The 21141-nt window shown below is 29.8% G+C and overlaps 1 protein-coding gene across 3 annotated transcripts in view; it reads left to right on the forward strand.

The window, feature by feature from the left end:
* The window catches only part of LOC132756513 (protein lin-28 homolog), a 33568-nt gene extending 18678 nt beyond the window's left edge, over window positions 1-14890 (forward strand). For 2 of the 3 annotated variants that reach the window (XM_060747604.1, XM_060747603.1), the window contains exons 2-4: window positions 5105-5205; window positions 12660-12832; window positions 13472-14890. In XM_060747604.1, coding sequence (XP_060603587.1) covers window positions 5105-5205; window positions 12660-12832; window positions 13472-13688 — 491 coding nt within the window. In that variant the 3' untranslated portion in view covers window positions 13689-14890. Of the gene's footprint in view, window positions 1-4; window positions 270-5104; window positions 5206-12659; window positions 12833-13471 lie in introns of those variants that run through there. The other variant, XM_060747602.1, reaches the window with a different exon arrangement.
* Window positions 14891-21141: the final 6251 nt, after the last annotated feature.

Raw genomic sequence — 21141 nt, forward strand, 5'->3', positions numbered from 1 at the left:
TAAAGTAAGTAAAAGAAACAGGTTTTGAATATTTTGTGAAATTAGTTTAAAGCTGTAAACAGACCATATGCAGCTTATGTCGGTGTTAGACCAATCAAGCGGGTATCATCAGCCAGTGGTCAACTCGTATGACTACAGCAACATCTACCATCAACCGGTTGTAAGTTCAGTCTTCATCAATGACATGAACGGACTAGGAATATTGACGGCACAGTTGGAATCAACTCATATTAAGCCCATCAAACAGTACAATCCTCATCCACAAAATGGTATTCTAGGTTTTTAAATTTAATTAGTTATTTATGAGATTGCTACCTTTGTATATATTTATGAATTTACAAACAGTCAATGTATTTGATCCATATTTGTAGAAAAATATATCAAAAGAAAAGGGATCTACTCAGTTTTTGTAAAATGTAACCTTTTGTAGATTGGTAGCAATGTTGTTGTTGTCTGTTTTTAATGTCGAGTGCAAGTTGTGCGAAAATATTATTATTGTCATTTGTGTTGAAATGGTACTTTATATCACAATGTCATTTTATAGCAGTCTGAATTCAAAGTTATTTTTTATATCAAGAAAAAAAGGAGAACATATTCTTTCGAATATTTAACACGATTACTTAGAGACGTCTGCATTATAGACGTCTGCATTTATTATGTTGACGAGATGTTTCTGTAATTTCCCAGCCTGGGAAAGAAGATATTGGAATATTGATCTGTGGTGTCCAAGACCCTCCTTCTATCTTTATCAATTCATGACGTCATCTTCCTTGGAATATCGGCGTATCATGGAAAAGTCCTGAAGTTTTGACCATTGGTTTTCTTTAAAGATAGATAAGATTGGTAGAAAAAATAATTTTTCATATTGTTATTAGAAAAAAATAAGTTCTATCTTTTAAAGTAATGTTTTGTGCAATGTGTGCCTAATGTGACAGGAAGTTTTTAAATGTTTTTTACATGAAAGTAAAGTGTGTATGTTTGTGTGACTAAGAAATAATGGTTTCAGAAACAATTGGTATACTTCAACCCTGGATAATTCCTTCCAGTTACCATGGTAACGTCTATTAACTTATCTTGATAGACACAAATTGTATTTCTCTAAATATATGAACCGATTTTTAGACGTTTTTTTAATCCTAATTGTGTACAGATTTTTTTAGATATATATTTGCGCACGAAAGCACTTTCACGAAATACCTATTTATAAACATTGTAATTATTATTTTATTTAATTATCATAAATATGTCTTTTGAATTTCATCTTTTGTAAAAAATATTTCATTTCCGACCTTTAGAGAAACATTTAGGCAAATCATATTAAAAATGGTAACTTTAAATGTGAGCTCTGAGAAAGCCTGAGTTTTTGTCGTAATGAAATGATGTTTTATTTTGTTCATTTTTGAACGAAATGTATTTTTCTAAAGCCTCTTGCAGCTTTGGAAGGTGTTAAGTTTCACAACGATTATTTTCAATACTTTTCTTCCTTAATTATATATTGACAAGACATTACTAGTAACAAAAAAGTCCTTTCAATTCAGAAAAGTCACAGGTGAAGAATTAGTTTCATTTCACATCTAATCAAAGTTTTCTTTTGACTTTACTCATTGATGTGTTTGAACAATTGTTGAGTCAAGATTTCATTTTTATCAGAAGGCGGTAGGACTAAATGAATCAGGGGGTATCATATAGCAAATGAAGTCTAAAATTAAAAATATATTATTCAGTATTGCTTTTGAACATTGAACAGGAGTTTAAAGAAAATGATTTTATATAGTACACTGAAATCCTGAGATTTAAATGAATTGATTAATAGCATTAAATGAATTATTTGTTTTAATATCTTTTTGTAAAACTTGAAATGTATATCGAATTTATTCAAAGTAAATTTATAAAAACTCATCGTCTGAAATATTATCTGAAATATATAAGTTAAGAATAAATAAATAATAGTATTAGTAATGACAGTTTCTTCGAGTGTTATTTTATCACGAGGTGAAAATATTTTAAACGTTTAATTTTGAATTATTGCAAAAAAACCTCTTCTTGTTTCTTGATGATATTTTTATATTATGAGAATGTAGCAAACAATACAGTTGACTACATATCTATGATTCACATGAACAACAAAAACTACAATTTATTTATCTTGTATGAGTGTATGTTCGAAAAAGACAACAGTTAAAAAACAAGAATAACATATTGTAAATATGTAAAAAGTTAAAACATAAATGTTAAATTTAAACAGTTGTTGCTATTTTTACTTATTGGTCAAAAATATGAAATTGGAAAGGTTTTTATGAAAACATTTGTTATTTTTAGCGTCCTGTTGATAGTTCAACTAAAAAGTACAATTGTTGGAATGTTTTGATTATGTTGTATTATTTTTACTCAATGATTCAAATAGTGAATAATTATATACATATATGTTTCCATAAAAATAATGTATGATATTTACTTAATGGTTCAAATATTTTACTCTTTTTCACACAGATTTTATAACGAGGTCTGTTTCAGAAACAAACTTAGTAAACACATCCAATCAAACTCTGTAATCTTAGTTCATTTTATGCATCAATGGCACAATTTGATATAACATATATAAAACTATGACCTGATTCTGTTCTATCTACAATCATGATTGCTCACGTAAATAACACTGCTGCCTTTACATGTAATGATTGTAGTATGACTTTCTAAGTGTTTTCGTGTGACGCAAAAAATTAACATTTTCATCCACCTACCGATGGTGTTAGGTATCATTTAAAACAGAAATTATAGAGTACAACAACTTAAAGCGTTATTCGTGACGGCTGCCAGGTTAGACACCGGTTACTTAATTACGTGTTTAAATATCGTACATATAAAAACGTATCGAAAACATATTTATCTACATATTGCCAGTGATATCGTTTTCAAATATTACTGATTTTGATAGCCTAATATACAGTCAATTATTATTCATTAGTGTCGGGATATTTAAAACATTATATTAAATATATTAATTTTATTTTACTTAAGAAGATTGACTGTTTTAACGAAATATTTAGAAAAAAACTGTAAAGCAATACTTGTGCACAAGAGTTGTACATATTAATCATTATATGCTATGAACTGCAATAGTTTTTTTAATTGATAAGAAGTTAAAGAAATAAAATAAAAACACCATAAGTCAACATCTTGTTTGAAAAATACAATATGTATTGACTATCATTTTGAGAAACGTTTTGATTCGTCAATTTCTGTCAATATATATTCTGAGACAGCACAGTTGCTAAAATAAACATTTTATAACATAAAAGAGTCACTTTAGTTACTATATAAATACGATAAATGTTAGGTTGTTGTATAAAATGTCTATGTTACATTGGAGTAGTATACTTTTACATCGGCCGAACAGGTTTATATACACCTCAAGTACAAGAAGGTCAAGCTTCAAATTATCGCAACATAAGCTAGAATATGTCATAAATAAAAATATTTCTTGATATTTATATTCCCAATTTCTTCTTTTGTTTGTTTGTTACTTAATGAATTTACAAAGCAATATTTAATTCGAATATCAATTATTATTGTAGCATTTTCACGTATAAATTAGACTAAGGCATCATGAATCTCATATATAGCAATTAAAATTCTGTGTTTCAAAATAGCAATTAAAATTCTGTGTCTCAAAATAAAATATTAAGTTACATACTGATACAGTTTTATCTTTGATATCAATTTCATCGATACTTTCCAAATGAAGCCAACCATCCCATTCAAAGTATAAGATCTAATCTATGATTATAATAAAGCCAAGCGGAAAAGAGAATTTGATTGATAAAGGCTTAAATTCTAATAAAAATCAACATTATGGTAGAAAACAATCAGTGTATAAACCAATAATAGTAGCGGATCTAGGAATATCAGGTACTGAATCAGTATTAATTAATGTGCATATAATGGACGTTGATGCCTCGACGAGTTGTTAGTGAACGCGCAGGTGTTCCCAAACGAGAACTTATCAAGATATCTGAAATACCTGATGTGTTTTCTCTTCTTCAGCTTTATAAACTTTTGATTTATTTCTGCCAAAATTGTCATCGTTAACTTTTTCCTTTTATTTTCGAAAGATTTATAAGCATTTCAATTCAACTTTGTTTAAATAATTAATTTGTACCTATTGGCTAATTGTTTATAGTTCACATTAAGGAAACGTAGAGTTTTGTTTAAAAAATAAATGTTATAGCGATGCATTTGTTATAATACTGTAATGATGGAAAGATTGAGATTTTTTTTAAATTACTAGTAGTTTTTGGAATATTACATTGTGATAATATAGCTCTTAAAGTTGTTAATATATATTCACTTCAAATATTTCTCGATGTTTTTATTCTATCTTCTGGTAGGCCGCTAAATACATTTAATTTATAAAATAAAATCATTTGAAATTAAATATACATACATGTAATTATTTTCACCATGAAATACATAACATCATAATGATGTTTAAATTTTAATTACTTTTAGTAATACTATTTTATAGGTAAATGTGAATTGAGTTTGTTCCCATACAATTTTATCATCATTTAAATAAATACTGATAGATGTTTTTCTGTATCTCTTTCTATTCTTGGTTTCTTTCCAATTACTGTACTATTAGTATCTATATCTATTTTTTCTTTGAAGTTTTCTTTTTTTTTCTATTTTAACAGCTTATTGTTCCTCAATAATACTTTACCTATCTCATTTCCAGTATCATTGACCTTGATTTCAAGATTTGTATTATTTCTGTTGTTGTTGTTGTTATTATTATTATTATTATTATTATTATTATTATTATTATTATTATTATTATTATCAATATAGCTTAATTCCTACGAGTATAATGTCCGTCGAGTTTTAGAAATAAGAGACAAGTTTGATGTCTGAGGTGACTAAAGTTAACGTTTAATGCAACGAAATTTTAAGTATTAAATTGCGAGTGATACTGCACTAGTTTCGTCAATAATTCCATAAAGGATATTTTAAAATTTACCAATTATTTTGCTAAAACACCAATTAGATAATATTTATTTTGTATATGGAAGAATTATTTTCCAAATATAATGTTTGTTTTTTGTAGGTGGAGGCCGGCGGCGAGGAAAATGTAAATGGTTCAATGTTGCCAAAGGGTGGGGATTTATAACACCTGATGATGGCGGACAAGACGTATTCGTTCATCAGGTAAGCACAAAATCAGCTTTATTTTTTTTACAATTTTAATTTAAGAGTAGGCGGGCATGACGGGGAGCTGACACCATCGGTCCATGAAGCAAAATGTCTTCATCATTTTCAGTTTTGCCTCTTTGGTGTTCTTAAATGTTCTTTTATACTCATAAATTGTAAGACAATTTTTGGTTTGGTTTCAAGTCATGCCGTTATTGTAAATGTCATGTGTGAAATTTGCAGCTTAATGATCTATCGGACCACGGACCTTCTATAAGCATTGGCATATTTTGCATTAATATTTCCACCGTAAGAAATATAATTTTTTGTTGGAAAAAATAATGCAAATTTACAGCGTCCATTACAGCGTCATGGACGTAATTCATTTATTTTAGGTTGTTGCATACTATGTTCTAGTTTTTGAAAGACATGCAGTATGATAATTTGTAATATTTAAAACAACACCATATACTTCGACGGTTTATTTACATCCCCAGAATGTAGTGACAATTTAATGCGAAGCTTAGCTTAGTAACATAGGTATTAAAAGTACTTAAAAACCCAAAGGAACAGCTACATATAATGCTTCAACAATTCAGCTTAGAATGCCCACTCCCTGAAATATATATTACTCACTAAAATGAGTTACTCATTTACTCCTACGAGTAACAAACACCCTTTGGTATCAGTTCTTTCATATGTGGTCTTTACACGTATACACAAAACAACGCAGTATAAATGATAAGCCTATGAAGAAAACGTTTTTTACTTTTTTTATAACAGCATAAATGTTGCACGTGGTCAATTACAAATAACGCAGTATCGTAATTTGCCAACAAAAGGTATTCGTTTAAATTCTTGACTTACCAACTGAATTTGCTAAAAATAATGAAATATGTTGTTTTCCTCTTTATTAAATCAATATATATATATTATTATATTAATATATATTATTCTTAATTATAGTTTTTCGTTTATTTTGTAGGGAAATGAAGGGATAATACCTTTTTAACAAAGGAAGAGAATTCAATTCCTATAGGTTAAATTGTCAAAAAAAATAATAAAAAAATAACCCTGTGCTGCCTAATAATTTTAAAGTAAGGCTTATTTTATTGAAGTAATTTTGGTGTTTTCAGAAAAAGAGAATATTTATTTCATTTCCAAATATTTTGGTGTTAAGGCGCAGTACAGATGAGGCATTGCAACCAGTAGTGCATTTTGAAATCATATCAAAGTGTAAATGAAAATAGGTCGAAAAAAGGCTTTATTAAAAGTCATATGAGGTTTATGACACTCGCACTTGGACTTGCTTATGTTTAAATTTACACAAAAATGTAAGCGTTCACTCAAGTGTGAGGCAGCGCAATTTATACCATTAACCTAAAAACTTACACACGTTGCCGCAAACAAATATGCAAAGCTTAACCGCAAAAATGTTGTTTAATCATTCACTAAAAACTACATGATGTGTGAGGAATTTCGCACATGTAGAATACTTCTCTCACGTTCAAACGTTTTTATGTCAATTTTCAAGAATAGCGTGTATGAATCATTTTATATGTTACTGGAAATGCAGTTTAACTATATATCAGTGTTACTGCAAGTCTTATGTGTTTGCTTGTGAACAAGAAGAAAATTAAAGTATAAGCTAAACAAGAATAAAATAAAAATTAACAAAAACATCGTCTTACTTACGCGATACACATTTAAAGCATTTTAATTGTCCTTTTAAAATTCTTATTTTTATATGTAAATAATGTGAAATATATAAATTAATAGATCAGTTTTCTTTCATTTTTTCTTTCATTTCTTTCAAGTTGAGAATTGCAAATTTTTACTAAGTCAAGGGCAATAACTCTAAAAATACTGAATAAATTATGAAACATTATGTAATATTTAGATCACTAAAATGTACAATAGCATCATGCTCCCGCGTATGTGTGATCAAATTGAAACCTGGTCTTTACTTCTTATAATTCTTGTATACAGTACATATCTTTGCCAGGTTATAAACTGTTAGTTACTTAATCTTAGTTTTTTGAAAATCTGGAAAAGAGGAGATACCTCAGAAACAATGAAAGCAATCACATAACAATTGCAGACTCATTTTGACTGGCAACTCGTTTTGTTCGGGTCTGTTTATGAGGTAAAGTGATGACATGCAGCGTCTCTAACCCCCTCTCTAGCACCGGTTTGAAACTAAAAGCAATTGAAACGATTATACATATGCATATGTTTTGGTTGAAAGTTAAACTTTATTAATTTTTGAAACCTTCATTATTTGGTGTTAAATTTAATTAATTATTTTACTGTTTAGAAATAAGAACAATTTTAATATAATTTTAGAAATATTGCATTATTATTTTCATTAAGTACTAGTTTATCTTAATGAAAATTAACATTTAACATAGATTTATGCCGAACATAGTAACCCTTAACCTTCTGAAACCGAAAGTGATTAACCTTTGCCACCGGTAAAGAGCTAAATCAGCTTGCAATCTGACCCTATACTAGTGGTAGCTCTAATTTGGTATTCTTACATTTAATAACTAAACTTTGAATGGAAGTTTCATAATGTAAAAGGAAGACAGAATACATACATTAAAAGGTTAAAAAATAAATGGAATACTGACAAACATAAACGTTGACCTTACATGGTAAGTATACAGGGAAAATAAGAATATTGTCAATATGAAAGACTTCTTTTTAGCGATAGATAACTGTAAGGGCACGTCCTGGCACTTACAAAATTCAAATATTTTGAAATGCATGTAGCACATTATTTTTGTATCTGTTAAATTATGTTAATACTATTTTGGATTCAGAGCATCATTTATGAAGGCGTTTCCTTCACTCTATCTTCCTCATGGCACCCTGCAGATCTAATAAAGCAAATGCATTTATTAATGAAATTCTGAAATTATTAGATGTTCACTTGACACGGTGGTGCAATTTTGTACAGGGAAACCGCAAATCTGCAGCTGTTTTGACATCAAACATAATTGCTTTTTGTATCAGGTTGTATCTATTAAAGTCCAAATTACGCGGCATCTGTTCTCTCTTTTCTGTTTTTGATTTGTAATGGTTCTAGACGTGTGACCAACTGTCTAACAAATATACCAACAATAGCCACTGGATACTCTATCTTATTGACCAATGCAATGTTCTGACAGTTGTCAAGGAAACACATGTCGTGCCCAGAATGCATTTTTGTTCACAGCATAACTAAAAGATGCTTATTTTGAGATGCAAATTCTCTTGAGCCAATGTCTGTAATTAAGATACAGCAACACAAAAACGCCATAACGATCTTTATATTCTTAGCGAAGATAACATGTTTTACATGCGTCTTTTGTAAAATATCTTCGTTGTTTTAAGTGTCCATTGTCCAGTTAAAACATCTAATCAGGACTGTCAAACATTTGGACAGGGCCTTGTAATTAACAACGTTCCCTCTCGTCCAAGAAACGCAAACAAACGATTTCTAAGATGACCATTGTATAGCTCTTATTCTCTGACGAATTGTAGTGTCGGTATAAATAAATTACAAAAGCCTCTCTCAGTACAGTTGCTTTGAATACTTTGCATTAACGATGAACAGGACATTTGAAGAACAAAATTTATTACATCACAGAAGCCTTGAACCGAGTATATACAAATATAAGGGCATATTTATGTTTAGAAATATATTTTAATTCTAATTAACCGATAAATTAAAAAAAATCTTAAAAATAACCAATAGAAAAGTAGTATTGACGTCAAATTGCACATGAGTGAATTGCATGTAAACTTCAGGAAATTTTGTAAATTGCGCATTTTTTGACTACAAAACTGAATGTTGTGGTTTCATATTTAAATACAACGTGAAGCGTTTATACATGTACATATCTTTGTGACTACATTTGTCATGAAACATTGACTTATTTATTGAAGATCATTCTCTTGACAAAGGCCAAACTGTTAAATTGTTAAAGTAGCGAATAACAATATGGTCATGCTTGTAACATTTATCAATCCTTGGACCGTTGAAAGTGAAAAGCTTGAATACTGGTCAGTCACAGTTCTATTTGTCTTCACCAGCACGTGGTCAATTAAGAATCCAAAATGTATGGTTAAGGCTCCACTTTATGCAAGATTTATTGCCATTAATTACAATTTAAATTGATGCCTTAGCCTAAGCGACCCGGATTAATTGATATTTATTCTTTTGAGACGTCCAGTTTGACATGCAAGACAACTTCCGGTTATTTTTCCGCCATAAATCAACGTTCATGTGGGTCCACAGATGCTTGTAACGTGCAATTTACGACATGTTTGGGACTTGATTTTTTATTGCAAAAATCCTTAAACGAAAGTGATATTTACAACCCTTTGTCTTGTTAGCCGGATGAAAAATGGTGTCTAAATGTTCAGAGTCCAGTGTGGACAAGAATACACCTTTCATGTCGTGCTTGCAAGATGTTAAACATGATCTCTATATAGTAACATGATGTATACTATTTGTTCTTTTTTCCACATGTTCGATTGAAGTTAATAATAACATGTCCTTTATAGAAATTAATTGATGAAGGTACCAAATTTTATTTTATATTTACATTTCTGCCGGAAAGAGCTCTTTATCATAATTTAATATTGGTAAAATTTAGTTACAATTTCATGTGGTTAAATATGAGCCTCATTCATAAATTATGAGAAGAGAGTGTTGATGTGATTCAGGTACTTTAACCACATTTCAACTTGCGGTTTGACCTTAAACTTATCCTCTTTTATGAACGAGCAATGCGCTCAAAACCTCTCAAAAATAAAGTTTCTATAAACCTTCGCAAAAACCACAATAATTCATTTAATGACTGTTGGATGGTGTAAAACAGACATTTGAAATAAGGTTATTTATACTTCATTGAATTATGAATATGCTTCTCCTTCTAACTGAATCATCTGCAACAATGTTCGTTATCTTTTTTTTGCATGTGTAAGGAGAATACATTATGAATAAGAACTATGTGCTTGTGAGTAATTCGACATTTGCAAGCCATCACTTCGTACAATCATCATAATTAAAGATATACAATGCTCAAATCTGATTTTTAAAAATATTAATAATTGCTACACAGTCTCTTTGTATGTATGAGTCTCTTTGTATGTATGAAATAAACATGTTTCTATTTCCTTTAAAGAAGTGTTATGTTTTGAACTCGACACACTGTAGGTGGTCACAATATGAATATATAGTGTCATTAAAACACTGGCAGTTTCTTTAAAGAAAAACCAACTTGACTTGACTTGTAATAGGGAATGCAGCTTCCCATAAAAAGTCTATTCATTATTTTATTCAAATTAAACATATTCAGTGGGAAACCTTCACGTATTTTTGCAGAGCATCAGAATAACTTAAAGACAAACATCAAACAACATTAAAAAAATTTCAAAACTTGTTTTGTACGTAAGCAGCACTCGGCACGATAATTGTCAGACAGTTCAATGAGTGCATTCTTGTTTTTATATACCGCAAACATTACATACTGCCTCGACAGCATCATACAAAGTTTTGACTTGGCAAAACACTATTTCCTATTCAATTCAAAATACCACGTATTAGGTAACAAACCACGTCGCATATTTTTACAATTTTTTATTTTATTATTCATATATTTTGATATTTGTCAGAAAACTTATTATATTACTAGAAAACAAGCGGTATTATACAATGATGAGATCTCTAGAAGGGAGATTGTGCTCATAATTCATGCAATGTACATTTCCTTGGGAATTACAGACGTCGTTTGCTGGCAATTTATAACGCCGTTATTTCTATCAAATGACCGCTCTCTCCCAATTCTCCATTGATCCGTCTGCTACAAACTGGACTTTATTGACTTCTATTTTCCATCAAGATACGGATGTGCCCAATTGATACTAGAATTATGACATTTGCTCCTATTCGAATGTTGATAGAATCAGAATACCGAGATATGTATGTTGTAAAGCGAATTTTATTACCTATGATATTTAATTCAAATGGTGAGTAAGCATTTGTGATGCAAAGGTTAAGTGATAGAACGGGAATGATAATGTTAAAGGTGCCCATCCTCTTCTCTTTGAATGAAACTTTGACAATACCTTTGAGAGAAGAAAAAAGAAACCAATTACTTCAGTGCTGCGCTTTAGAGATCTGAGTTTTCAAAGATTAAATTAGATTATTATGACGAATGTGGCCAAAGATCTGCTGTAAAAATATTTTAGTACTTTGATATACCACTTTAATGACAAGTCTGTGTGGAAGTTACAAGACACCGTAACCATAGCAATGAAATGATTTGTCTATTAACAATATTGCCTACCTGACCACATACGCTTTCATCTCAGTTATTGTGTTATAATTCTGGGTGACAAGAAAAGGGAACATTGTTAGACCTGATCAATCTGTTTCGACAATGCCACAATCCTTGTTTAACAAATGTAAATAAATCTTTTGATTCTTGAACAATTGTATACATATTTTACGTACACAATGATAAGTATGTGTTGCATAAATTTTCATCTCAAAATACAAATTCTACATTCGAGTTGACAATTGAACGTTACTTAAAATGTTGTTTTTGCTAAATTTTAAAATAAGAACAAGAAAAAAAGGAAAAGTAGCGACCCATAAATGTGTAAAGATATTGAATGATGCATTTATAATAATTTTATAAAGTTATATTAAAATGTTAAGCAAACATTTAGTTTTATACAAGAAGACATCGCTTGTATATAAATTGTCATTCTGTAATTCGACATCTCACAATTTTGGTCAAACATAGCTGCTCTTCATCGATCGCCAGTGGCAAGAAAGTAAGAAATTATTTTCTCCACTATACAATCAATATTCACAGTGATATGTTTAACTGGACACGAACTGACCCCATGTCGTTTCTTCTAGGCCAACTCTCACACCGAATTAGCCCTAATCTTATTCTCTAGGAAAAAAGCAATTTCCCAGTAAATGTATTGCGTTTGTGTTAACTTTGTCGCTGAATATAGAAAGTAAATTTGGTGACAATGAATAAGTTTTCTTTATATCAAATAGTTTTTTTAACTTTACTCACAAAGCACACAGATATGTCTTATTTTAAAGATATCATTGTAAGAATAATGTAAGGCACATCTTTTCTAAAATGACGTCGGTCCTTGTTATAAATATAGATATATATATTTTTTTTTCAAATATTTAGCAATGCTTTAATTGACAATTTTATGGAATAGAATATTTTCATCAATTGTTCTAAATATGAAATGAAATTAACACTAACCGAACTGTGTTATTTTAAGGGAAATTACAAAATAGGTTCCTGACTGAATTTCGGCTGATATTGGGCATTGGTCGGATGGGTAGATTCAGTCTGAAATAATTTGTTGAACATCACGGCACAAATTAGTGTATAAGGTGAATTTTTGTACTGGAATAGACAATATTTTTATTATGCTTTCAGTCAGTAATACATAAGGCAGGTTTTAGAAGTTTGGCTGATGGTGAAGAAGTTGAATTTGAAAATGTGCCGTCGGATAAAGGTGTGGAGGCAACGTACGTGTCGGGACCATCTGGTGTGGAATGCAGAGGATCTGACAGAAGACCAATGTCCAGAAAGAAATTTAGAAAGATAAGGTAAAGTATAAACCTGAAGTAATTATGCTTCGTTAATAACAGCACCACGCTTTAAACATTATGTTATATTTTCAAGAATTTAGAAATCGTCCACATGCATTATCCTAGCTTAGTGTACTTACTCTCTACGTAAGTTACAGAATTTGTTGAATAACGCACAATTAGCTTATATTCCTTCTGAATAGAAAAATGATGAAGAAAGTAGTACATTCAACACTTTTTGTGTCAACCTTTGCATTTTCTAGATTTTGAAACTCAGATATGGTGTGTTTGCATCCATAATCTTGTATAAAAATATCTTTCAACTGTAAAAATATTCAAACTTAACATATATAATCAGGCCTTCTCATAATTTCTTACCGCACGTGCATCTGGTCAAATATTAGCACTATGTGTATGTAGGTATTACTTTCTTTAGATTTGCATTGAATGCTGTAATTTTATCTGCAAAAACAATGCTTTAATTTTTTTATGGTCGCTAATAAAACTTTATCTGAGTTATCTGCAGCATATATGTTTATTAATATAGGACATATTCGAGCAATAAAGTATGCTAAGCTCATCTTAATTACAATTATTATTAAACAACTTGCTGTTATCACTGTGTTTCAATGATGTAAGGTTATATATCTGTTGAAGGTGTTACAACTGTGGTGACTTTGGAAACCATATAGCTGCTAAATGTCCTTATGGACCTTTACCAAAGAGATGTCACAATTGTAAATCCACGGAGCATCTGATAGCTGATTGTCCTTTAAAGGATCCAAACGAACAGAAGGGGTCACGAAAAGGGAGCGGGAGCAGCTTGAATGGTGCTGATTTCTCTGGAGGGATGGGAGCCTCGGGTTATGCTTAGAAACTACCTCTAACTTAACTATGATTCTATTAGAAACTACAATTATTAGTCAGTTTGATTAGAACAAATAGTTTATTTTGTTGTTTATGGTAGATTAACAGCACCGGAACAAGTGGATTTGAAGACATTACTAAATAAATTCGAATATGGTTTATAAAACCGGTTTGAATTTTGTTACAAACAGTGTTCTTAATTGCTGGAGTATTTTTCTGCTTTGTTTTTTAGTATACACGTTATATAATTGCTTTTTATGGTGTAAAATACGTTAGAAATACTTTGTGATTCTTTTATAAGTACAATTTTGTAAAATTATTTTAAAATCATTTGTTTGAGGTGCGTATTGTTTCTGTTCTATTTTTAAGTTGATAAAAGTAAACCCTTTTTATACCTTAAAGAAAACAAAATATACTTTGACGATATGATTTTGTTTTTATTGTTAACTTGTTGTTAGTACAACCATTTATTAAAGGCTGTATTAAAACGGTAATTCCGATACAATTTATAAGGGAATGTATGATAGGTACTGACAATTTATAATTTCCTTTAATATAGCGTCTTCTTAGGAGGGTTAGATTTTCGACACAAGATTGAGTGTAATAAGGCAATTGTAATTTATTTTTATTTCATTGGTAAAAATACAACAAAAACACAATTAATGTTAGACATATTTTAATACCGAAATAAAAACATGGTTATATAATGTTTTATTGGGTTAATTATACAAAATAAGCGATGCATCTGATGTAATGTAGAACGCATGTATGACGTCAAAGGCCGTTGTATGTTGACAGTGATTAATTTCAACTACAGTCAGCTGTTTTTAAATCTTTTGTATCAGGGTCATAAAAAGCGAAGAAATGCCATAAAAACAGATATATAAATTTTCGCATGTTAGGTAAGACGTTACAAAAATACGTATGAAGGTTTTTAATCTAATTTTATTATGATTTAACTTTTTTAAAATCAATTATGTATAATTATTGCATTGCCAGATCGAGCATATTTGTTGCTTTGATGAAGATGGTGCAATGATGAATACTTGTGTATTTCGCTTATGCTTTTGCTTCATTTGTTATGTTTGATTTTACTACGCACATTTGTTCATTATTTTGTCCATATGAATTATACTTTTTGACTCTTATCTGTAAGGTTTTGTTGTATAAAATGAGCGTCATAAATACAATTATTTGTTAAGATTGTATAAAGTTAAAACTACAAATTTGTTATTGGGGAAACAATTAAAATGCTACTTGTTCAAATTCACATTAAGTATTGTTATTTGGGTTTTTCAAAACCGAGCATTTGAAAAAGATATTCGAGCATATAAAAATTAAAATAGAATTTAAAGTTACTTCATCGTTCAGAAGTTCTGTAATACTGAAAAAACTCAACTTGTAAAAATATTGAAATATTTGTTAGTCTGTTTTGACTTTTAGTTTTGTTTATTAATGTGTAGCTGTAAGAGTTGCTATAGTAATATATGGTTTACCACGTGGATTAATCAGTTATCTCTAAAGTAAATGGATTTAGATGTAGTTGATAGTTTTACTAACTGCTAACCCTTGCCTTTTGAGTTTAAACATAAAAATATTTGCTATCAATATAGAGGCAGGCAAGCCTTGGGATATATTGTGTCTGACGAATCAATTGACCTATTTACAGACCAACTAAGGTGACAATTTCCATCTTAATATTTCAAAACTGGATAATGGTCTGGGTAAAAACAGAAAATAGAACATGGAGAACGAGTCTATTTCAGAAGTAAAGAAGGATAAGGGCAACTGCATATAAATCCTTACTGGATGTCATTAACATATTGTCTAAATAACCTTATCTACCTCAAATAAATTTGCATATAATTAGCATATTATATATATATGATTATGGTTGTAAATAAATATAGAAAGGTACCAAAGAATACCAATATGCTTCCAAAAATTACTTATTGGCCTGCAATGAACATATTCTAGTGTTGTTTTAAAATATTTAGATGATTTTATCGTGCTAATTTGTTTTTGATTCAATGTTAAACGCTATATGTCAATCGAATGTTATGAGGCTACATCAAAAATATTTTTTTATTTACATTGCTTGAGTACAAAAAAACAACTTGTTTTATATTTTCTGTATAGCAACTTGTTATTTTATATGCTTCAATTTGTGAAAAAAAACGTGTACCAAATTGAATTCATTCATTCATTAGTAATAGTATGGTCAATTTGATTTTAGATTTGCTTTGATATATTGGTTATGCATGTTTCTGTTTTTGTCATCTGTAATAATTAAGATGTATGAATATATATAAATATATAGTTCTGTTTTAAGAATGAATTGTTTTTCCCTTATTTTAGCATAAAAGCTGCTTCAGAGTTTAAAATATATCAAACAACTTCATAGTCAAAACGAACTTAAAAATATCCGGTAAATTTAGTTCTTTCCACTTTTAAAATTGAGTAGCTGCTTGTTAAAATTGATTGATAAAAATGGTTTTATATATGACTTATCATTATTTTAGAAAATATGTTTAAACTTATTTGTAAATTGGTTATTTTGGTAACAGTATTAATAAATTGGAAGTTAAAAGACCTTTAGATTGTTTATGATAAGTCATTATTGTATATGAATTTCTCCACAAGTTTCCACAAGTATTTTGAAAACAAGGTATGATTTGTTAATATAAGAATTTTGAGTTTAAGTATATAATGTATAATGAACTAGTGCATGAATACTTTTAACATATTGTAAATATTGTAAAATATTTTGCAAATTGTTAATATTTCTGGTGCCATTGTTATTCCAACACTTGTATGTTTGTTATAACACAGATATCTACCTCAAGTTTCCTAACATATCGACAATTCAGGGTCAATATCTTGAAGAGCGGGTTATTATGTTTAAAACAAAGGCTCAATTCGTAATAATGACAAAATATCATTTTAATTCTTCATTCTTGATGATGTGTTATGAAATACCTTTTTAAAACTTGACTGAAAACCTAAATTACCTCTTTTCATTTGTCTTCCACTGGTATTACAATTTTGAAGAAGAGAGTGTGAACCCTTTACCTTTATATCGGTTCCTTGTGTAATGGATTAGCTCTGCCTAAAATTTAGAACAGACCATTTGAACTTGGATGTGTTTCAACACAAAACAAAAAATGAGCTGCGAAAAGTATAGAGTCTGGTCACACTACACGGACTCACAGGCTGAACTGGTTCTATACTTATGACAAAGACTAATCACTTTCTGGACCGGCAAGGTAAATGCTTGGATTATCCATACAAAAATCAGCTATTCAGAATCATGGCAATCTTAGGTAAAGTGTTTTCAAAAATATCACTTTTACAAAGGACATAACGAGGTTACTTTAATGAATAATAAGTATCCATGTATAAAACTGTTGCTAAATGATAAGCAAATGTGTACTTCGTTGTCAAATTTAGAGTTATGTAGTTCTTTAAAAATGTGCATGAAAATAACTATTTAACTTTTTACCGTGTTGAATAAGGGAGTAGATTAATATTTTCTGATACAGCAAAATAATGCAAAGATAGGTTGTTTTACTAATACACATATGAACTATGATTTTTCTGTCCCATTGCTGCGATTGCAATAAAGATAAAAGTATACAAGTGCAACAAAGTTAGTTGTAACGTAAACGGATGTATATTCCATCCTGAAGGGTCTTTTGATTTGTTGATCAAACTAAATTTCTACTTTATCATTATTAGTGTTATTTTATTTGCTTTTCTATAAATAATTTGTATTAAAGTATGTGGATGACTTTTTAGAGATACTTTTAGGCATTTGGCTTGATTTAATTACATTTTATTAATAATGACGTGAAACATATTTAAGAAAAGTTAGATTTTATGTTTAAAAAGTCGGTCTGTTTAATTAAACAAGAATTATTCTGGTAATTGTATTAACTTGCCAATAGTTTTATAGATTATTCAAATTTTACAAGTATCAAATGTTATTAATAGTATTTCAAATGTGTTTGAATTAGATTATATAATATGAAAACAGATTATGGTTCATGTATAACGTTCTTTGGCATTAGTAGATTTACTTTTTCTGAGCCATCGATTGAAGTATGATCATATATTTGAGCCGCGTCACGACAAAACCAACGTAATGGGTTTGCGACCAGCATGGATCCAGACCAGCCTGCGCATCCGCGCAGTCTGATCAAGATCCATGCTGTTCGCTATCAGTTTTTCTACTTCAAACTTGTTATAGGGGTTGTAAGCGAACAGCATGGATCCTGATCAGACTGCGCAGATGCGCAGGCTGGTCTGGATCCATGCTGGTCGCAAACCCATTATGTTGGTTTTGTCGTGACGCGGCTCATTTGTGAATTTATTATTGTTTTATCTGTGTGGAGTGTCAACTACAAATTTGTTATTGTGGAAACTATTGTTTCAGCATTTCTATTATATACATTTGATTAGTTAATTTACGCTGTGTGCATATATGATATAAGTTGATTGATGTAAACATGTATTTCGTAGGCAAAGTTTTGGGGTAGAAATACCGAACAGTTATAACCATATTGCCGAAATTATTGCACATCTCGAGTTATTTTGGATATAATTGTGCTTGGAAAGGAATCCTTCAAAAGGTTTATCTGGATGTAAAGAAATTAATATTTTTACTTTTTTTCTCATATTGTAAATGATCGTTTTACACTGCCGTGATATCATACTAGATCATTTATTTATGGAAAGCATTTCGGTACAGTTTCAAAAATTGTGTTGTTAATTTTCTAATCACATGTGTATAATGGGAAATGATAGTATTACACACTTGGTAGTCAAACTATTATTACACGCCTGGTAGTTAAAAAGTTAAGGAGCGAAAAATTAATTACATGGGGTCAGGTTTTACATGTACTGTTAGGAGGTTGAATTTTACATTTTGAACGATCTCTTGCATATCCATCAGTAATCATTTCATTCATTCATCAGTTATAAAATCAAAATGGCGGAGAGTTAACATTTCTGGAGGCAAGACTTGGTAGAACCAGTTGATTCGTTTATGTAAGCTTTGACGTCTGGAATTATCTTTGGAAAATAATGAGATTTTCGATTTATCTAGGAAAATATAAAAACTTTCTTGAAAATTTTTTGGATGGATTTTGAACGGATAAACGTTTAAGATTTCTTATTATCTCGTAAACATTACACATTATGTTTTTGTGATTCACCATTCAAATTATTATAAGAATAATCAAATTATCAAAGAAACGTTTGTAAATAGGCAGGTCTTTCTTTTTGTGCATAAAAATATAAATTTATAATTATTTTAATTTGATTAAAGTTAAATGTTTCAGTGAATATTAGAATAAATAACGTCCGATTAGAGTTTTAATATAAAGTTGTTTTTTTTAGTTTTTACTTGACTCGGAATGGTCAAGTGAAATTATACATTTTATATATTTTCTAAAATGTCTCAAAACATGTGTATCTTTTTTTACATAATTATACTATTTTTCTACATTTTTATAAACCCCTTTTCAGAAACATTTCACTTTCGTCTTCCGTATTGGTATTTTTTTCAGTAAAAGGGAGGTTACTCATGATAATGAACTAAAATATTATATGGAGTTACCTGGCGAAACATAATAAATTCAAAGCTTGCATAGACGCCAAACTTGGAGTTGGTAAAACCTACTTAACAACATCCCTTGTTATTTGTTTGTTTTTTTTTCTTGGGGAATGACACGGTCAAACCAAATGGAGACACGACTCGGTTCAAAACCTGAAGTTTTTTTGGATTTTTTTTCTTTTTTCAAAATATATTTGTTGTGTTGTAAATAGTATTGTGTTACATAAAAGCATTAAAGTAGGTTTTGAATTGTGTAAAATAGTGAAGAAATTTAATAAATACAAAACTACTGATTGTGAACAATGATATTTTTATGGATGAATAACAAGTAAATTATTTTGTTTTTGTCAAAAAAGAGGAAAGATTATTATTATAAATAACCTTAAAAAATAAATAAAAGATGAAACTCTATAACAGAAGTTTGGAAAAATATTTGAAACTGATTATTTCGGTTAAAGTTTATTCCTTTTACAGGAAATTAATAAGTATTTTAATAAAAAAATGTTTGAACATTTTGTTTCTATTAAAACATAGTTCTACTGTACAAATTTGAATAAAACTCATATTTTATGCTAAAGTTCTGTTTTTCATATTCCACTCGATTTTTATTACCCGTGATCGACCCTAAGCCTTTGTTCGAGAGTTAACACTTGCTTATCTTGTGCTGTACGTGTACACGTAGATCTACGCAAACGTTATACAAATGTTGTATCTTTCTTAAGATACTAAACATTCGAATACTGTGTACATGTAGCATATAAGAAATACAGTCTAATATGTGTTGAGGTACACACCTGCTTAAACAGGAAGTGAAAATGCTACTTTATAAATGTGCGTAGCGTACTGCAAAGCTTACCTTTAAGCTTCTTTTAAATGGACCTTCCTAGCCTCCATTTAGCCTCCTTTTTACATGTCCATTGTCAAACCAACCATGATTTATATACACTTGTAAGACTGCACTATGTGAATACTGGTCTGGATCTGTAATTGTGGCACCGGCTATTTACTTTGTATTCAGCGGGCTATTAAATGGTTGATGCATTGTATAATATAGTATTACAAATATAACTTTGTTCTATCTAGTTTGCTGAAGAGTCAGTTGTTCCCCCAGGAATGGAGTAATATCTGTGTCCGATGCACTATCCTGCAAAAAATATATCACAATTAATATCTACCCGTCTCCTGGAGTGAGTCGCCTGTAAGTGTTGCGCCAGTGATTAAACAATTGTTATATAAATAATGAAGAAGACAATTATAAAGGTGATGGTCGTAATGATGATATTAATGATGGCGACGACGACGATAATGTTGCTGCTGATTATGATCATCGGACTAACATGTGTTCTAAATTATGAACGAAGTTTTAGATAAAAGAAAATGGTTTACACAATGCCGATATAATTTCTAGCAATGCAATAAAAAGTCTGTGATGTATTTTAATGCAATGACATAAATATCTTTAACGTGTGACTTTATATAAACCGTTGGGAAGTATATCATTGGAATCAAAGCTGATCGAAGGGAACCTACTTCGAAATCTTTTAGAATAAATGCAAATTGATGATTGTTTCCCTTTTGAGGTGTGTGAACGGCATGAAGTTGGCGGTCAAACGGTCTGGCAATCTAGCGTTGTGCTTCTAGCGGCCTGCTTCAAAAAGAAAAGATAAAATTAAAAAAAAAACTTCATTCAAAGGTTCTATAAATAAAAAAAACTTTTAAAAAAAAGTTCTTAAACTTCACTTAAGGCCGTTTTTAATGTTTAATTAATAAACAACTGTAAAAGTTTAGACCGCTATGCCGCCAACTTCACACATCCATTCTTATAGGGCTCAACAGACGGTAG

The sequence above is a fragment of the Ruditapes philippinarum genome, unplaced genomic scaffold (genome assembly GCF_026571515.1).
Source record: "Ruditapes philippinarum isolate M1 unplaced genomic scaffold, ASM2657151v2 ctg1318_1_1_1_1, whole genome shotgun sequence".
NCBI classification, from domain to species: domain Eukaryota; kingdom Metazoa; phylum Mollusca; class Bivalvia; order Venerida; family Veneridae; genus Ruditapes; species Ruditapes philippinarum.